General features: G+C 44.7%; 1 protein-coding gene across 2 annotated transcripts in view; it reads right to left on the bottom strand.

Moving 5' to 3' along the window:
- The window catches only part of LOC115170267 (collagen alpha-2(VI) chain), a 59,825-nt gene extending 44,278 nt beyond the window's left edge, over positions 1–15,547 (bottom strand). Inside the window, exons 1-3 of one of the 2 annotated variants that reach the window (XM_029726678.1) lie at positions 15,367–15,547; positions 2,088–2,176; positions 1,105–1,205 (exon numbers count right to left, since the gene is read on the bottom strand). In XM_029726678.1, coding sequence (XP_029582538.1) covers positions 1,105–1,205; positions 2,088–2,163 — 177 coding nt within the window. In that variant the 5' untranslated portion in view covers positions 2,164–2,176; positions 15,367–15,547. The remainder of the gene's footprint in view (positions 1–1,104; positions 1,206–2,087; positions 2,177–15,366) is intronic. The other variant, XM_029726679.1, reaches the window with a different exon arrangement.
- Positions 15,548–16,877: the final 1,330 nt, after the last annotated feature.

The following is a 16,877-nucleotide window of genomic DNA, read 5'->3' as shown; positions in this document are numbered from 1 at the left end:
TATGTACACATCTGCACATACACATCAAGGAGCAATAAGGATTTAGTAATAGGAGCTTATAAGTAAGTGCTAAACAGGTTAACTTAATAATAAAATATATTTAAATGTAACATAATAATATAGTAATTATAGTGTTGCAGTAAAAGGTGTAATCAATCACTCGATCCATCAATCAATACAGGAACGATGATGGGGGAGTGTCACGTCCATTATAATATAGTAGTAGGAACCTTAATGCTCTCCACCAGTGATCCAGGGGGAGGGGGAACATTATAATATAGTAGTAGGAACCTTAATGCTCTCCACCAGTGATCCAGGGGGAGGGGGAACATTATAATATAGTAGTAGGAACCTTAATGTTCTCCACCAGTGATCCAGGGGGAGGGGGAACATTATAATATAGTAGTAGGAACCTTAATGCTCTCCACCAGTGATCCAGGGGGAACATTACAATATAGTAGTAGGAACCTTACTGCTCTCCACCAGTGATCCAGGGGACATTATAATATAGTAGTAGGAACCTTAATGCTCTCCACCAGTGATCCAGGGGGAGGGGGGACATTATAATATAGTAGTAGGAACCTTAATGCTCTCCACCAGTGATCCAGGGGGAGGGGGGACATTATAATATAGTAGTAGGAACCTTAATGTTCTCCACCAGTGATCCAGGGGAACATTATAATATAGTTGTAGGAACCTTAATGCTCTCCACCAGTGATCCAGGGGGAACATTATAATATAGTAGTAGGAACCTTAATGCTCTCCACCAGTGATCCAGCAGGAGGGGGAACATTATAATATAGTAGTAGGAACCTTAATGCTCTCCACCAGTGATCCAGGGGGAGGGGGGACATTATAATATAGTAGTAGGAACCTTAATGCTCTCCACCAGTGATCCAGGGGAACATTATAATATAGTAGTAGGAACCTTAATGCTCTCCACCAGTGATCCAGGGGGAGGGGGGACATTATAATATAGTAGTAGGAACCTTAATGCTCTCCACCAGTGATCCAGGGGGACATTATAATATAGTAGTAGGAACCTTAATGCTCTCCACCAGTGATCCAGGGGGAGGGGGAACATTATAATATAGTAGTAGGAACCTTAATGCTCTCCACCAGTGATCCAGGGGGAGGTTCTTGCAGGGCGATGGTCTCAGACGTGTCGATCGTAAAGTACACATCTATAGGACACTCATGTTTCTCTGCAGGACACACACACACACACACACACACACACACACACACACACACACACACGTTAGGTCACATGATAACACACACACACGTACATGTAAACACAAACAAACATCCAATGAAATCTCAAAATGGCCCAAGTCAAAGTATTACTTCTTGTTAAGTGTAAACAGAGGACTACCTATTGGACATCCAAACTACAGACCATCAAAGTCTGAGAAATGAAAAACATATTTTACAAAGAGCTCTGGTCAAATAGAGCTCTGGTCAATTAGGGCTCTGGTCAAATAGAGCTCTGGTCAAATAGAGCTCTGGTCAATTAGGGCTCTGGTCAATTAGAGCTCTGGTCAATAAGAACTCTGGTCAATTAGAGCTCTGGTCAAATAGGGCTCTGGTCAATTAGAGCTCTGGTCAATTAGAGCTCTGGTCAAAAAGGGCTCTGGTCAATTAGGGCTCTGGTCAATTAGAGCTCTGGTCAATTAGGGCTCTGGTCAATTAGAGCTCTGGTCAATTAGAGCTCTGGTCAATTAGGGCTCTGGTCAATTAGAGCTCTGGTCAATTAGGGCTCTGGTCAATTAGAGCTCTGGTCAAATAGAGCTCTGGTCAATTAGGGCTCTGGTCAAATAGGGCTCTGGTCAATTAGAGCTCTGGTCAAATAGAGCTCTGGTCAAATAGAGCTCTGGTCAATTAGAGCTCTGGTCAATAAGAGCTCTGGTCAATTAGAGCTCTGGTCAAATAGAGCTCTGGTCAAATAGAGCTCTGGTCAATAATATGGCACCATGTAGGGAATAGGGTGCCATTTGGGATGCAGTGCAGACTGGAGTATGATGTCAGTATGATGTCAGTATGATGTCAGATCTAGAGCGGTGCATGGTAGGAAGGGAACTCACTGTTGCATTCTTGGAAGGCCTGGGCTACGGCCCCAAACAGTAAACACAGCACGATGAACTCTGACATCATCGTCATCCTGTCCTCCTACCTGGCATGACACACACACACACGCACGCACGCACACACACACACACACACACACACACACACACACACACACACACACACACACACACACACACACACACACACACACACTTTAAATACTTAAATCCACAAATGACATCACATTTGAATAGAATTACTATATCTCACCTGGGGTCGTACAGATTCCTGAACAGTTATACAGATGGATAGTTATACAGATGGATAGTTATACAGACGGACAGTTATGCAGATGGACATCTATACAGATGGATAGTTATACAGATGGACAGGTATACAGATTCCTGAACAGTTATACAGATGGACAGTTATACAGATGTACATTTATACAGATGGATAGTTATACAGATGGACATTTATACAGATGGACAGTTATGCAGATGGACAGGTATACAGATTCCTGAACAGGTATACAGATGGACAGTTATACAGACGGACAGTTATGCAGATGCCTGGACAGTTATACAGATGGACAGTTATACAGATGGATAGTTATACAGATGGATAGTTATACAGATGGACAGTTATACAGATGGATAGTTATACAGATGGACATTTATACAGATAGACAGGTATACAGATGCCTGGACAGTTATACGGATGGGTAGTTATATAGTTATACTGATGGACAGTTATAGAGCTGGACAGTTATACAGATGGACAGTGATACAGATGGACAGTTGTACAGATCCGTGGACAGTTGTACAGATGGACAGTTTTGCAGATGCCTGGACATTTATGCAGATGGACAGTTATGAAGATGGACAGTTATACAGATGGACAGTTATACAGTTATACATATATACTGTACCGTTATACAGATGGAGAGTTATGCAGATGCCTGGACAGTTATACATATATACAGATGGAGAGTTATGCAGATGCCTGGACAGTTACACGGATGGGTAGTTATATAGTTATACAGATAGACAGTTATAGAGACGGACAGTTATACAGATGGACAGTTATGCAGATGCCTGGACAGTTATATGGATGGGTAGTTATATAGTTATACAGATAGACAGTTATAGAGACGGACAGTTATACAGATGGACAGTTATGCAAATGCCTGGACAGTTATATGGATGGACAGTTATACAGATTCCCTGACAGTTATACAGATGGACAGTTATGCAGATGCCTGGACAGTTATATGGATGGACAGCGATACAGATGGACAGTTATACAGATGCCTGGACAGTTAAACAGATGGAAATTTACAGATGGACAGTTATGCAGATGGACAGTTATGCAGTTGCCTGGACAGTTATACAGATTGACAGTTATACAGATTCCTGGACAATTATACAGATTCCTGGACAGTTATAGAGTTATACAGATGGACAGTTATGCAGATGGACAGTTATATAGATGGACAGTGATACAGATGGACAGTTATACAGATGCCTGGACAGTTATAGAGTTATACAGATGGACAGTTATGCAGATGGACATTTATATAGATGGACAGCGATACAGATGGACAGTTATACAGATGCCTGGACAGTTATATAAATGCCTGGACAGCTATTTATGTGTCCTCTATGCCACCAATAGTAACAGCAACAACATCTCATAGTTTCCCTTCGAAATTCCACAAATTATGGACGAGCGTGTGACGGTCGTCGTAAGGAGTAGACCAAGGTGCAGCGTGTTGAGTGCTCATGATAAATATTTATTTTAACTCAGAACACTAAAGCAAAACAACAAACAAGCGGAAAACGAACGTCACGTTCTGCAGGCTTTACAGAGCTGTGCAAAAACAAGATCCCACAACACCAGGTGGAAGAAAAAACCCCTACTAAAGTATGATCTCCAATTAGAGACAACGAGGACCAGCTACCTCTAATTGGAGATCATCCCAAACAAAACCAACATAGAAATACACAACTAGAACATAAACATAGAAAAACACCCCCTGTCACACCCTGACCTACTCTACCATAGAAAATAACATCTTAACATGGTCAGGACGTGACAGTACCCCCCCCAAAGGTGCAGACTCCGAATGCAATTAAAAAACACAAAAAAAACACAAAAAAACAAAAAAGGGAGGGTAGGGAGGGTAACAAGTGTCTATGGCGGCTCTGGTGCAGTACCCAGAACCTTATCATCCAGCTCATCCTCCAGTAGAGGAGGCGGCTCTGGTTCGGGGCGTAACACCCGCTCCGCCCGCTGATCCCTCTGCTTCTGTGCCACCGGACCGTGGATCATCGCCGGAGGCTCTGTGCTGCAGACTGCCGCAGGAGGTTCCGGGCTGCAGACTGTCTCAGGAGGTTCCGGGCTGCAGGCCGTCTCAGGAGGTTCCGGGCTGCAGGCCGTCTCAGGAGGTTCCGGGCTGCAGGCCGTCTCAGGAGGTTCCGGGCTGCAGGCCGTCTCAGGAGGTTCCGGGCTGGGGACTGTCGCTACAGGCTCCATGCCATGGATCATCACTGCAGGCTCCACGCCATGGATCACCACTGGAGGCTCCGGGCCATGGATCATCTCTACAGGCTCCGGGCCATGGATCATCTCTACAGGCTTCTTGCCATGGATTATCCCTACAGGCTCCGGGCCATGGATCATCACTGGAGGCTTCGTACGTGGAGCCGGAATAGGTCTCACCGGACTAGGGAACGTCGCTGGAGGCTCCGGACTGGGGAACGTCGCTGAGAGTTCTGGACTAGGGAACGTCGCTGAGAGTTCTGGACTAGGGAACGTCGCTGACAGTTCCGGACTAGGGAACGTCGCTGGAGGCTCCGGACTGGGGAACGTCGCTGAAAGTTCTGGACTAGGGAACGTCGCTGGAGGCTCTGGACTAGGGAACGTCGCTGGAGGCTCTGGACTAGGGAACGTCGCTGAGAGTTCTGGACTAGGGAACGTCGCTGGAGGCTCTGGACTAGGGAACGTCGCTGAGAGTTCCGGACTAGGGAACGTCGCTGGAGGCTCTGGACTGGGAAACGTCGCTGAGAGTTCTGGACTAGGGAACGTTGCTGGAGGCCGGCAAGGGCCGGACTAAAGTCCGCTGGCACAGGACGAACTGGGCTGTGCAGGCACACTGGCGACACAGTGCGTAGCGCCGGCACAGGATACCCTGGACCTAGAAGGCGAACTGGAGACCAGGAGCGCTGAGCTGGCACCACCCTTCCTGGCTGAATGCTCAACCTAGCACGGCGAATGCGGGGCGCGGGCACAGATCGCACCGGGCTGTGAATGCGCACTGGCGACACAGTGCGCATCATCGCATAACACGGTGCTTGCTTCTTCACTCGCTGCCCATGGTAAGCACAGGGAGTTGGCTCAGGTCTCCACCCTGACTCTACCAAACTCCCCGTCTGCCCCCCCCCCACACTTTTTTTTGGGTTGCTCTCGTGCTTCTGTCGTTGCCGTGCTCGTTCCTCATAACGTTGCCGTTCTGCTCTCGCTGCCTCCACCTGTTCCCATGGGAGGCGATCCCATCCAGCCTGGATCTCCTCCCACGTCCAGGATCCCTTGCCGTTCAAATTGTCCTCCCAGGTCCTCTCCTGATCACGCTGCTTGGTCCTTTGGTGGTGGGATCTTCTGTGACGACCGTCGTAATTATGGACGAACGTGTGACGGTCGTCGTAAGGAGTAGACCAAGGTGCAGCGTGTTGAGTGCTCATAATAAATATTTATTTTAACTCAGAACACTAAAGCAAAACAACAAACAAGAGGAAAACGAACGTCACGTTCTGCAGGCTTACAGAGCTGTGCAAAAACAAGATCCCACAACACCAGGTGGAAAAAAAGACCTACTTAAGTATGATCTCCAATTAGAGACAACGAGGACCAGCTACCTCTAATTGGAGATCATCCCAAACAAAACCAATATAGAAATACACAACTAAAACATGAAGATAGAAATACAAAACATAGAAAAACACCCCCTGTCACACCCTGACCTACTCTACCATAGAAAATAACATCTTAACATGGTCAGGTTAAGGTTAGGTTAGGGTTAGGTTAGGTTAGGGTTAGGTTAGGGATAGGTTAGTGTTAGGGTTAGGTTAGGGTAAGGTTAGGGTTAGGCAAGGCAAGGTCTCTGCACAAGCATAAAGTTAGTCACCATTTGCACCAACAGAGAGAGAGAGAGAAGGCAGGGAAGAAACCAACATGTAACCACCTATATGCTGCTATAGAGAGGTATAACTACCTATATGCTGCTATAGAGAGGTATAACCACCTATATGCTGCTATAGAGAGGTATAAACCACCATGTAACTACCTATATGCTGCTATAGAGAGATATAACCACCATGTAACCACCTATATGCTGCTATAGAGAGGTATAACCACCATGTAACTACCTATATGCTGCTATAGAGAGGTATAACCACCTATATGCTGCTATAGAGAGGTATAACCACCATGTAACTACCTATATGCTGCTATAGAGAGGTATAACCACCATGTAACTACCTATATGCTGCTATAGAGAGGTATAACCACCTATATGCTGCTTTAGAGAGGTATAACCACCATGTAACTACCTATATGCTGCTATAGAGAGGTATAACCACCATGTAACTACCTATATGCTGCTATAGAGAGGTATAACCACCTATATGCTGCTATAGAGAGGTATAACCACCATGTAACTACCTATATGCTGCTATAGAGAGGTATAACACCATGTAACTACCTATATGCTGCTATAGAGAGGTATAAACCACCATGTAACTACCTATATGTTGCTATAGAGAGGTATAACCACCATGTAACTACCTATATGCTGCTATAGAGAGGTATAACCACCTATATGCTGCTATAGAGAGGTATAACCACCTATATGCTGCTATAGAGAGGTATAACCACCATGTGACCACCTATATGCTGCTATAGAGAGGTATAACCACCTATATGCTGCTATAGAGAGGTATAACTACCTATATGCTGCTATAGAGAGGTATAACCACCTATATGCTGCTATAGAGAGGTATAACCACCATGTAACTACCTATATGCTGCTATAGAGAGGTATAACCACCATGTAAATACCTATATGTTGCTATAGAGATGTATAACCACCATGTAACTACCTATATGCTGCTATAGAGAGGTATAACCACCTATATGCTGCTATAGAGAGGTATAACCACCATGTAACTACCTATATGCTGCTATAGAGAGGTATAACCACCATGTAACTACCTATATGCTGCTATAGAGAGGTATAACCACCATGTAACCACCTATATGCTGCTATAGACAGGTATAACCACCATGTAACTACCTATATGCTGCTATAGAGAGGTATAACCACCATGTAACCACCTATATGCTGCTATAGAGAGGTGTAACTACCTATATGCTGCTATAGAGAGGTACAACCACCTATATGCTGCTATAGAGAGGTATAAACCACCTATATGCTGCTATAGAGAGGTATAACCACCATGTAACAACCTATATGCTGCGATAGAGAGGTATAACCACCTATATGCTGCTATAGAGAGGTATAAACCACCTATATGCTGCTATAGAGAGGTATAACCACCTATATGCTGCTATAGAGAGGTATAACTACCATGTAACTACCTATATGCTGCTATAGAGAGGTATAACCACCTATATGGTGCTATAGAGAGGTATAACCACCTATATGCTGCAATAGAGAGGTATAACCACCATGTAACTACCTATATGCTGCTATAGAGAGGTATAACCACCATGTAACTACCTATATGCTGCTATAGAGAGGTATAACCACCTATATGGTGCTATAGAGAGATATAAACCACCTATATGCTGCTATAGAGAGGTATAACCACCATGTAACTACCTATTTGCTGCTATAGAGAGGTATAAACCACCTATATGCTGCTATAGAGAGGTATAACCACCTATATGCTGCTATAGAGAGGTATAACCACCATGTAACCACCTATATGCTGCTATAGAGAGGTATAAACCATCTATATGCTGCTATAGAGAGGTATAACCACCTATATGCTGCTATAGAGAGGTATAACTACCATGTAACTACCTATATGCTGCTATAGAGAGATATAACCACCATGTAACTACCTATATGCTGCTATAGAGAGGTATAACCACCATGTAACAACCTATATGCTGCTATAGAGAGGTATAACCACCATGTAACCACCTATATGCTGCTATAGAGAGGTATAACCACCATGTAACCACCTATATGCTGCTATAGAGAGATATAACTACCATGTAACTACCTATATGCTGCTATAGAGAGGTATAACTACCTATATGCTGCTATAGAGAGGTATAAACCACCTATATGCTGCTATAGAGAGGTATAACCACCATGTAACTACCTATATGCTGCTATAGAGAGGTATAAACACCTATATGCTGCTACAGAGAGGTATAACCACCTATATGCTGCTATAGAGAGGTATAACCACCATGTGACCACCTATATGCTGCTATAGAGAGGTATAACCACCTATATGCTGCTATAGAGAGGTATAACTACCTATATGCTGCTATAGAGAGGTATAACCACCTATATGCTGCTATAGAGAGGTATAACCACCATGTAACTACCTATATGCTGCTATAGAGAGGTATAACCACCATGTAACTACCTATATGTTGCTATAGAGAGGTATAACCACCGTGTAACTACCTATATGCTGCTATAGAGAGGTATAACCACCTATATGCTGCTATAGAGAGGTATAACCACCTATATGCTGCTATAGAGAGGTATAACCACCATGTAACTACCTATATGCTGCTATAGAGAGGTATAACCACCATGTAACCACCTATATGCTGCTATAGAGAGGTATAACCACCTATATGCTGCTATAGAGAGATATAACCACCTATATGCAGCTATAGAGAGGTATAACCACCATGTAACTACCTATATGCTGCTATAGAGAGGTATAAACCACCTATATGCTGCTATAGAGAGGTATAACCACCATGTGACCACCTATATGCTGCTATAGAGAGGTATAACCACCTATATGCTGCTGTAGAGAGGTATAACTACCTATATGCTGCTATAGAGAGGTATAACCACCTATATGCTGCTATAGAGAGGTATAACCACCATGTAACTACCTATATGCTGCTATAGAGAGGTATAACCACCTATATGGTGCTATAGAGAGATATAAACCACCTATATGCTGCTATAGAGAGGTATAACCACCATGTAACTACCTATTTGCTGCTATAGAGAGGTATAAACCACCTATATGCTGCTATAGAGAGGTATAACCACCTATATGCTGCTATAGAGAGGTATAACCACCATGTAACCACCTATATGCTGCTATAGAGAGGTATAAACCATCTATATGCTGCTATAGAGAGGTATAACCACCTATATGCTGCTATAGAGAGGTATAACCACCATGTAACTACCTATTTGCTGCTATAGAGAGGTATAAACCACCTATATGCTGCTATAGAGAGGTATAACCACCTATATGCTGCTATAGAGAGGTATAACTACCATGTAACTACCTATATGCTGCTATAGAGAGATATAACCACCATGTAACTACCTATATGCTGCTATAGAGAGGTATAACCACCATGTAACAACCTATATGCTGCTATAGAGAGGTATAACCACCATGTAACCACCTATATGCTGCTATAGAGAGGTATAACCACCATGTAACCACCTATATGCTGCTATAGAGAGATATAACTACCATGTAACTACCTATATGCTGCTATAGAGAGGTATAACTACCTATATGCTGCTATAGAGAGGTATAAACCACCTATATGCTGCTATAGAGAGGTATAACCACCATGTAACTACCTATATGCTGCTATAGAGAGGTATAAACACCTATATGCTGCTATAGAGAGGTATAACCACCTATATGCTGCTATAGAGAGGTATAACCACCATGTGACCACCTATATGCTGCTATAGAGAGGTATAACCACCTATATGCTGCTATAGAGAGGTATAACTACCTATATGCTGCTATAGAGAGGTATAACCACCTATATGCTGCTATAGAGAGGTATAACCACCATGTAACTACCTATATGCTGCTATAGAGAGGTATAACCACCATGTAACTACCTATATGTTGCTATAGAGAGGTATAACCACCGTGTAACTACCTATATGCTGCTATAGAGAGGTATAACCACCTATATGCTGCTATAGAGAGGTATAACCACCTATATGCTGCTATAGAGAGGTTTAACCACCATGTAACTACCTATATGCTGCTATAGAGAGGTATAACCACCATGTAACCACCTATATGCTGCTATAGAGAGGTATAACCACCATGTAACCACCTATATGCTGCTATAGAGAGATATAACTACCATGTAACTACCTATATGCTGCTATAGAGAGGTATAACTACCTATATGCTGCTATAGAGAGGTATAAACCACCTATATGCTGCTATAGAGAGGTATAACCACCATGTAACTACCTATATGCTGCTATAGAGAGGTATAAACACCTATATGCTGCTATAGAGAGGTATAACCACCTATATGCTGCTATAGAGAGGTATAACCACCATGTGACCACCTATATGCTGCTATAGAGAGGTATAACCACCTATATGCTGCTATAGAGAGGTATAACTACCTATATGCTGCTATAGAGAGGTATAACCACCTATATGCTGCTATAGAGAGGTATAACCACCATGTAACTACCTATATGCTGCTATAGAGAGGTATAACCACCATGTAACTACCTATATGTTGCTATAGAGAGGTATAACCACCGTGTAACTACCTATATGCTGCTATAGAGAGGTATAACCACCTATATGCTGCTATAGAGAGGTATAACCACCTATATGCTGCTATAGAGAGGTTTAACCACCATGTAACTACCTATATGCTGCTATAGAGAGGTATAACCACCATGTAACTACCTATATGCTGCTATAGAGAGGTATAACCACCATGTAACCACCTATATGCTGCGATAGAGAGGTATAACCACCTATATGCTGCTATAGAGAGGTATAAACCACCTATATGCTGCTATAGAGAGGTATAACCACCTATATGCTGCTATAGAGAGGTATAACTACCATGTAACTACCTATATGCTGCTATAGAGAGGTATAACCACCTATATGGTGCTATAGAGAGGTATAACCACCTATATGCTGCTATAGAGAGGTATAACCACCTATATGCTGCTATAGAGAGGTATAACTACCATGTAACTACCTATATGCTGCTATAGAGAGGTATAACCACCTATATGGTGCTATAGATAGGTATAACCACCATGTAACTACCTATATGCTGCTATAGAGAGGTATAACCACCATGTAACTACCTATATGCTGCTATAGAGAGGTATAACCACCTATATGGTGCTATAGAGAGATATAAACCACCTATATGCTGCTATAGAGAGGTATAACCACCATGTAACTACCTATATGCTGCTATAGAGAGGTATAAACCACCTATATGCTTCTATAGAGAGGTATAACCACCTATATGCTGCTATAGAGAGATATAACCACCATGTAACCACCTGTATGCTGCTATAGAGAGGTATAACCACCATGTAACTATCTATATGCTGCTATAGAGAGGTATAACCACCTATATGCTGCTATAGAGAGGTATAACTACCTATATGCTGCTATAGAGAGGTATAACCACCTATATGCTGCTATAGAGAGGTATAACCACCTATATGCTGCTATAGAGAGGTATAACCACCTATATGCTGCTATATAATGCACACACCCTACCGTACCTCCTTGCCCGTCCAAATAAAATATTGAAATATTGATAATTTATTTGACCGATACGGGCGTGGACAGAAAGACTCCTCAATCTCGCCTAAAAGCATCCGAGCGCACGAAACAGAGCATGTATCTGATGCTGTCAAGACCAGAATATGGCATGTCATATTATTTCTGGCCAGACAGCATTAGATACATGGGCTACACATAGTAAGACAAAGGGACGCTGATTTCCTCATTAGTTTCATCAGAGAGGAAGAGGCGAAGCGAGAGTGCTCACTCTCGCCTAACATCTGTCCTGACTAAACCCGATGCGTTTTAATGGGCATAACATGCAGTCCTAAGCTTATTGCCGGCATTCCTGCGCTTGGGACAAGGACTCTTGTCATTTTTTTTCAGGGCAGAGACATGAGCATCTCGTCATTATATATACATATCTCTGATTTCAACCACTTGCGAATTGGAAATGAAAGTTGGCGAGTGCACAGTGCACTGTTCGGATGCTAGCTTCCCCTAAAGTAAATTGATGTTTTGTCAAAATTATATAACTCCTCCTGTCTAAATAAAATCATTCAAAAATAATTTACCAGAGAGCTTGACTTAGCCACAGAGGATCATTACCTTATTTTGTTTTTTAAATAGTTGTGGATTGTTTCAAATCGCAAGTGCATAGGCCTATGACTAGTTGGGAAGCCAGCAATTTCCCGTGAAAACAACGGTCCCGTCAATAGAAATCACAGAACAGTGTTCTGATCTGGAACGCACCCAGTCACCACAGAACAGTGTCCATCTGATCTGGAACGCATCCAGTCACCACAGAACAGTGTTCTGATCTGGAACGCATCCAGTCACCACAGAACAGTGTTCTGATCTGGAACGCACCCAGTCACCACAGAACAGTGTTCTGATCTGGAACGCACCCAGTCACCACAGAACAGTGTTCTGATCTGGAACGCACCCAGTCAGCACAGAACAGTGTTCTGATCTGGAACGCACCCAGTCACCACAGAACAGTGTTCTGATCTGGAACGCACCCAGTCAGCACAGAACAGTGTTCTGATCTGGAACGCACCCAGTCAGCACAGAACAGTGTCCTGATCTGGAACGCACCCAGTCACCACAGAACAGTGTTCTGATCTGGAACGCACCCAGTCAGCACAGAACAGTGTCCATCTGATCTGGAACGCACCCAGTCACCACAGAACAGTGTTCTGACCTGGAACGCACCCAGTCACCACAGAACAGTGTTCTGATCTGGAAAGCACCCAGTCAGCACAGAACAGTGTCCTGATCTGGAACGCACCCAGTCACCACAGAACAGTGTCCATCTGATCTGAAACGCACCCAGTCACCACAGAACAGTGTTCTGATCTGGAACGCACCCAGTCAGCACAGAACAGTGTTCATCTGATCTGGAACGCACCCAGTCACCACAGAACAGTGTTCTGATCTGGAACGCACCCAGTCAGCACAGAACAGTGTTCTGATCTGGAACGCACCCAGTCACCACAGAACAGTGTTCTGATCTGGAACGCACCCAGTCAGCACAGAACAGTGTCCATCTGATCTGGAACGCACCCATTCACCACAGAACAGTGTTCTGATCTGGAACGCACCCAGTCAGCACAGAACAGTGTTCATCTGATCTGGAACGCACCCAGTCACCACAGAACAGTGTTCTGATCTGGAACGCACCCAGTCAGCACAGAACAGTGTTCTGATCTGGAACGCACCCAGTCAGCACAGAACAGTGTTCTGATCTGGAACGCACCCAGTCACCACAGAACAGTGTTCTGATCTGGAACGCACCCAGTCAGCACAGAACAGTGTTCATCTGATCTGGAACGCACCCAGTCACCACAGAACAGTGTCCATCTGATCTGGAACGCACCCAGTCAGTACAGAACAGTGTTCTGATCTGGAACGCACCCAGTCACCACAGAACAGTGTTCTGATCTGGAACGCACCCAGTCAGCACAGAACAGTGTTCTGATCTGGAACGCACCCAGTCACCACAGAACAGTGTTCTGATCTGGAACGCACCCAGTCAGCACAGAACAGTGTCCATCTGATCTGGAACGCACCCAGTCACCACAGAACAGTGTTCATCTGATCTGGAACGCACCCAGTCACCACAGAACAGTGTTCTGATCTGGAACGCACCCAGTCAGCACAGAACAGTGTCCATCTGATCTGGAACGCACCCAGTCACCACAGAACAGTGTTCTGACCTGGAACGCACCCAGTCACCACAGAACAGTGTTCTGATCTGGAAAGCACCCAGTCACCACAGAACAGTGTTCTGACCTGGAACGCACCCAGTCACCACAGAACCGTGTCCATCTGACCTGGAACGCACCCAGTCACCACAGAACAGTGTCCATCTGAACTAAAGTTGATTTTCACAACTCTGTCTAAAACCGAAATATTAGCGATGGCCAAAAATAGTTTATAGCTAATTGAATGGTCTCCAAATGAGAGTGGAGACGATGTGCGTGCATGTATTCAAATACTTCACACACACATTTACAAGGCTTTAAAATTACATAGACCCTAACGCATATTGGAATCGGATATTACAGATAACCGAGAGAGAGCGAGAGAGAGAGAGAGATGGGTGAACTAACGGCAGAGATAGCAGAAGTTAGAGAGAGGGGGAGAGATGGGCGAACTAACCACAGAGATAGCAGAAGTTAGAGAGAGAGGGAGAGAGAGAGATGGGCGAACTAACCACAGAGATAGCAGAAGTTAGAGAGAGAGAGAGAGAGATGGGCGAACTAACCACATGGATAGCAGAAGTTAGAGAGAGAGGGAGAGAGATGGGCGAACTAACCGCAGAGATAGCAGAAGTTAGAGAGAGAGGGAGAGAGATGGGCGAACTAACCACAGAGATAGCAGAAGTTAGAGAGAGAGGGAGAGAGATGGGCGAACTAACCACAGAGATAGCAGAAGTTAGAGAGAGAGGGAGAGAGATGGGCGAACTAACCGCAGAGATAGCAGAAGTTAGAGAGAGAGATGGGCGAACTAACCGCAGAGATAGCAGAAGTTAGAGAGAGAGGGAGAGAGATGGGCGAACTAACCACATGGATAGCAGAAGTTAGAGAGAGAGGGAGAGAGATGGGCGAACTAACCGCAGAGATAGCAGAAGTTAGAGAGAGAGGGAGAGAGATGAGCGAACTAACCACAGAGATAGCAGAAGTTAGAGAGAGAGGGAGAGAGATGGGCGAACTAACCACAGAGATAGCAGAAGTTAGAGAGAGAGGGAGAGAGATGAGCGAACTAACCACAGAGATAGCAGAAGTTGGAGAGAGATGGGCGAACTAACCACAGAGATAGCAGAAGTTAGAGAGAGAGGGAGAGAGATGAGCGAACTAACCACAGAGATAGCAGAAGTTAGAGAGAGAGAGAGAGAGAGAGAGAGATGGGCGAACTAACGGCAGAGAAAACAGCAGTTAAAACTTTCTAAACTCACCCAAAACTTTAGAAAAACTCCAGAACCTTCGTAACAGCGCGTGGAAACCCTCGCCGGATCAGTCTCTCATCTCGTGGGGAGAAAAACAGGAAGAAAGGAGAAGAATACAACGATGTTCTGGATGCGCGTGAGGTTCGGGGCGTACCGTAGGAGAAGAGACGGGCTTGCTCTCCCGCTTCTCTCCGTGAGCTCGAGCTGTTTTGATCCCTCCTCCTGTTCGCCCGCATGCATCCACGAGGAGGCGCCCTGGGTCCACAGGAGGTGTGTGTGTGTGTGTGTGTCTGTACATTTGTGCTCGTGTTTTTGCGCGCTTGTGCGTGTGTGCGTGCACTTGTGTTGGCGCGTGCCTGTACGCCTGTTAATCTCCTTTCAGCATTCAGTGATATGACTTGTTGTGATTGTGCCTAGCAGCGGGGCTTGAGAGAGAGTTAAGCAGGATCTGAATTGACCATATGAGTGCTTATAAGTTCAGCAGGATCTGAATTGACCATATGAGTGCTTATAGCGAGGCCTGGGGCGTGGGCTAAGCACAGACACAGGCACAGACACAGGTCGGGCCGGGCGGGGTGGGGCGGGCCGGCCGGGCCGGGTCGGGGCATCAATGCTTTTACGTCTTGTTGGATGTCATCTGGTTGGTAATGGAACACGGACGGATTCACGAGGATAATGACTGGAAATAAACTATGGACATTTCAGAGCTCTATAGTACACACACTAAACAACACTAATGGCCTGTGTGTGTGTGTGTGTGTGTTTATATGTGGTGCTGAGGAGTGTGTGTGTGTGTGTGTGTGTGTGTGTGTTTATATGTGGCGCTGAAGTGTGTGTGTATATCTGTGTGTGGTGTGTGTGTGTGTGTGTGTTTATATGTGGTGCTGAAGTATGTGTGTATATCTGTGTGTGGTGTGTGTGTGTGTGTGTTTATATGTGGTGCTGAAGTGTGTGTGTATATCTGTGTGTGGTGTGTGTGTGTGTGTGTTTATATGTGGTGCTGAGGTGTGTGTGGTCGGGTACCTGTGGAGGATCTGTTTAATCAATTGCTGTCAACACTCCTTGCGCACACACACACACACACACACACACACACACACACACACACACACAGATATATACACACACACACACACACACACACACACACACACACACACACACACACACACACACACACACACACACACACGCCAGATGTTTCTGGCGAGGGGTGCATTTTTCCTTAAAAAGAGAACAGAAGGAAGTGTGTGTGTTAGTGTGTGTGTTAGTGTGTGTGTTAGTGTGTGTCTGTGTGTGTGTGGGGGGGTGCTTTGCTCTCCCCTGTTTCAACATGACTCATGAAGCAAGAATGACCCTCCTCTCCTCGTGTCCTTTCCTCTCTCTCTCTAAATCCAAAATTAACCCTTACCCCTTACTATTACCCCTTAACCCTAACCCCTTTCCCCCTTACCCATATCTCCTTTCCCCCGACCCCTACCACTTACCCATATCACCTACCCTTACCAGTGTCCCCTACT

Source organism: Salmo trutta, chromosome 31, assembly GCF_901001165.1.
Source record: "Salmo trutta chromosome 31, fSalTru1.1, whole genome shotgun sequence".
NCBI classification, from domain to species: Eukaryota; Metazoa; Chordata; class Actinopteri; order Salmoniformes; family Salmonidae; genus Salmo; species Salmo trutta.
Note: the sequence above shows the minus strand (reverse complement) of the source record. Positions and strands in the feature narration are given on the sequence as shown.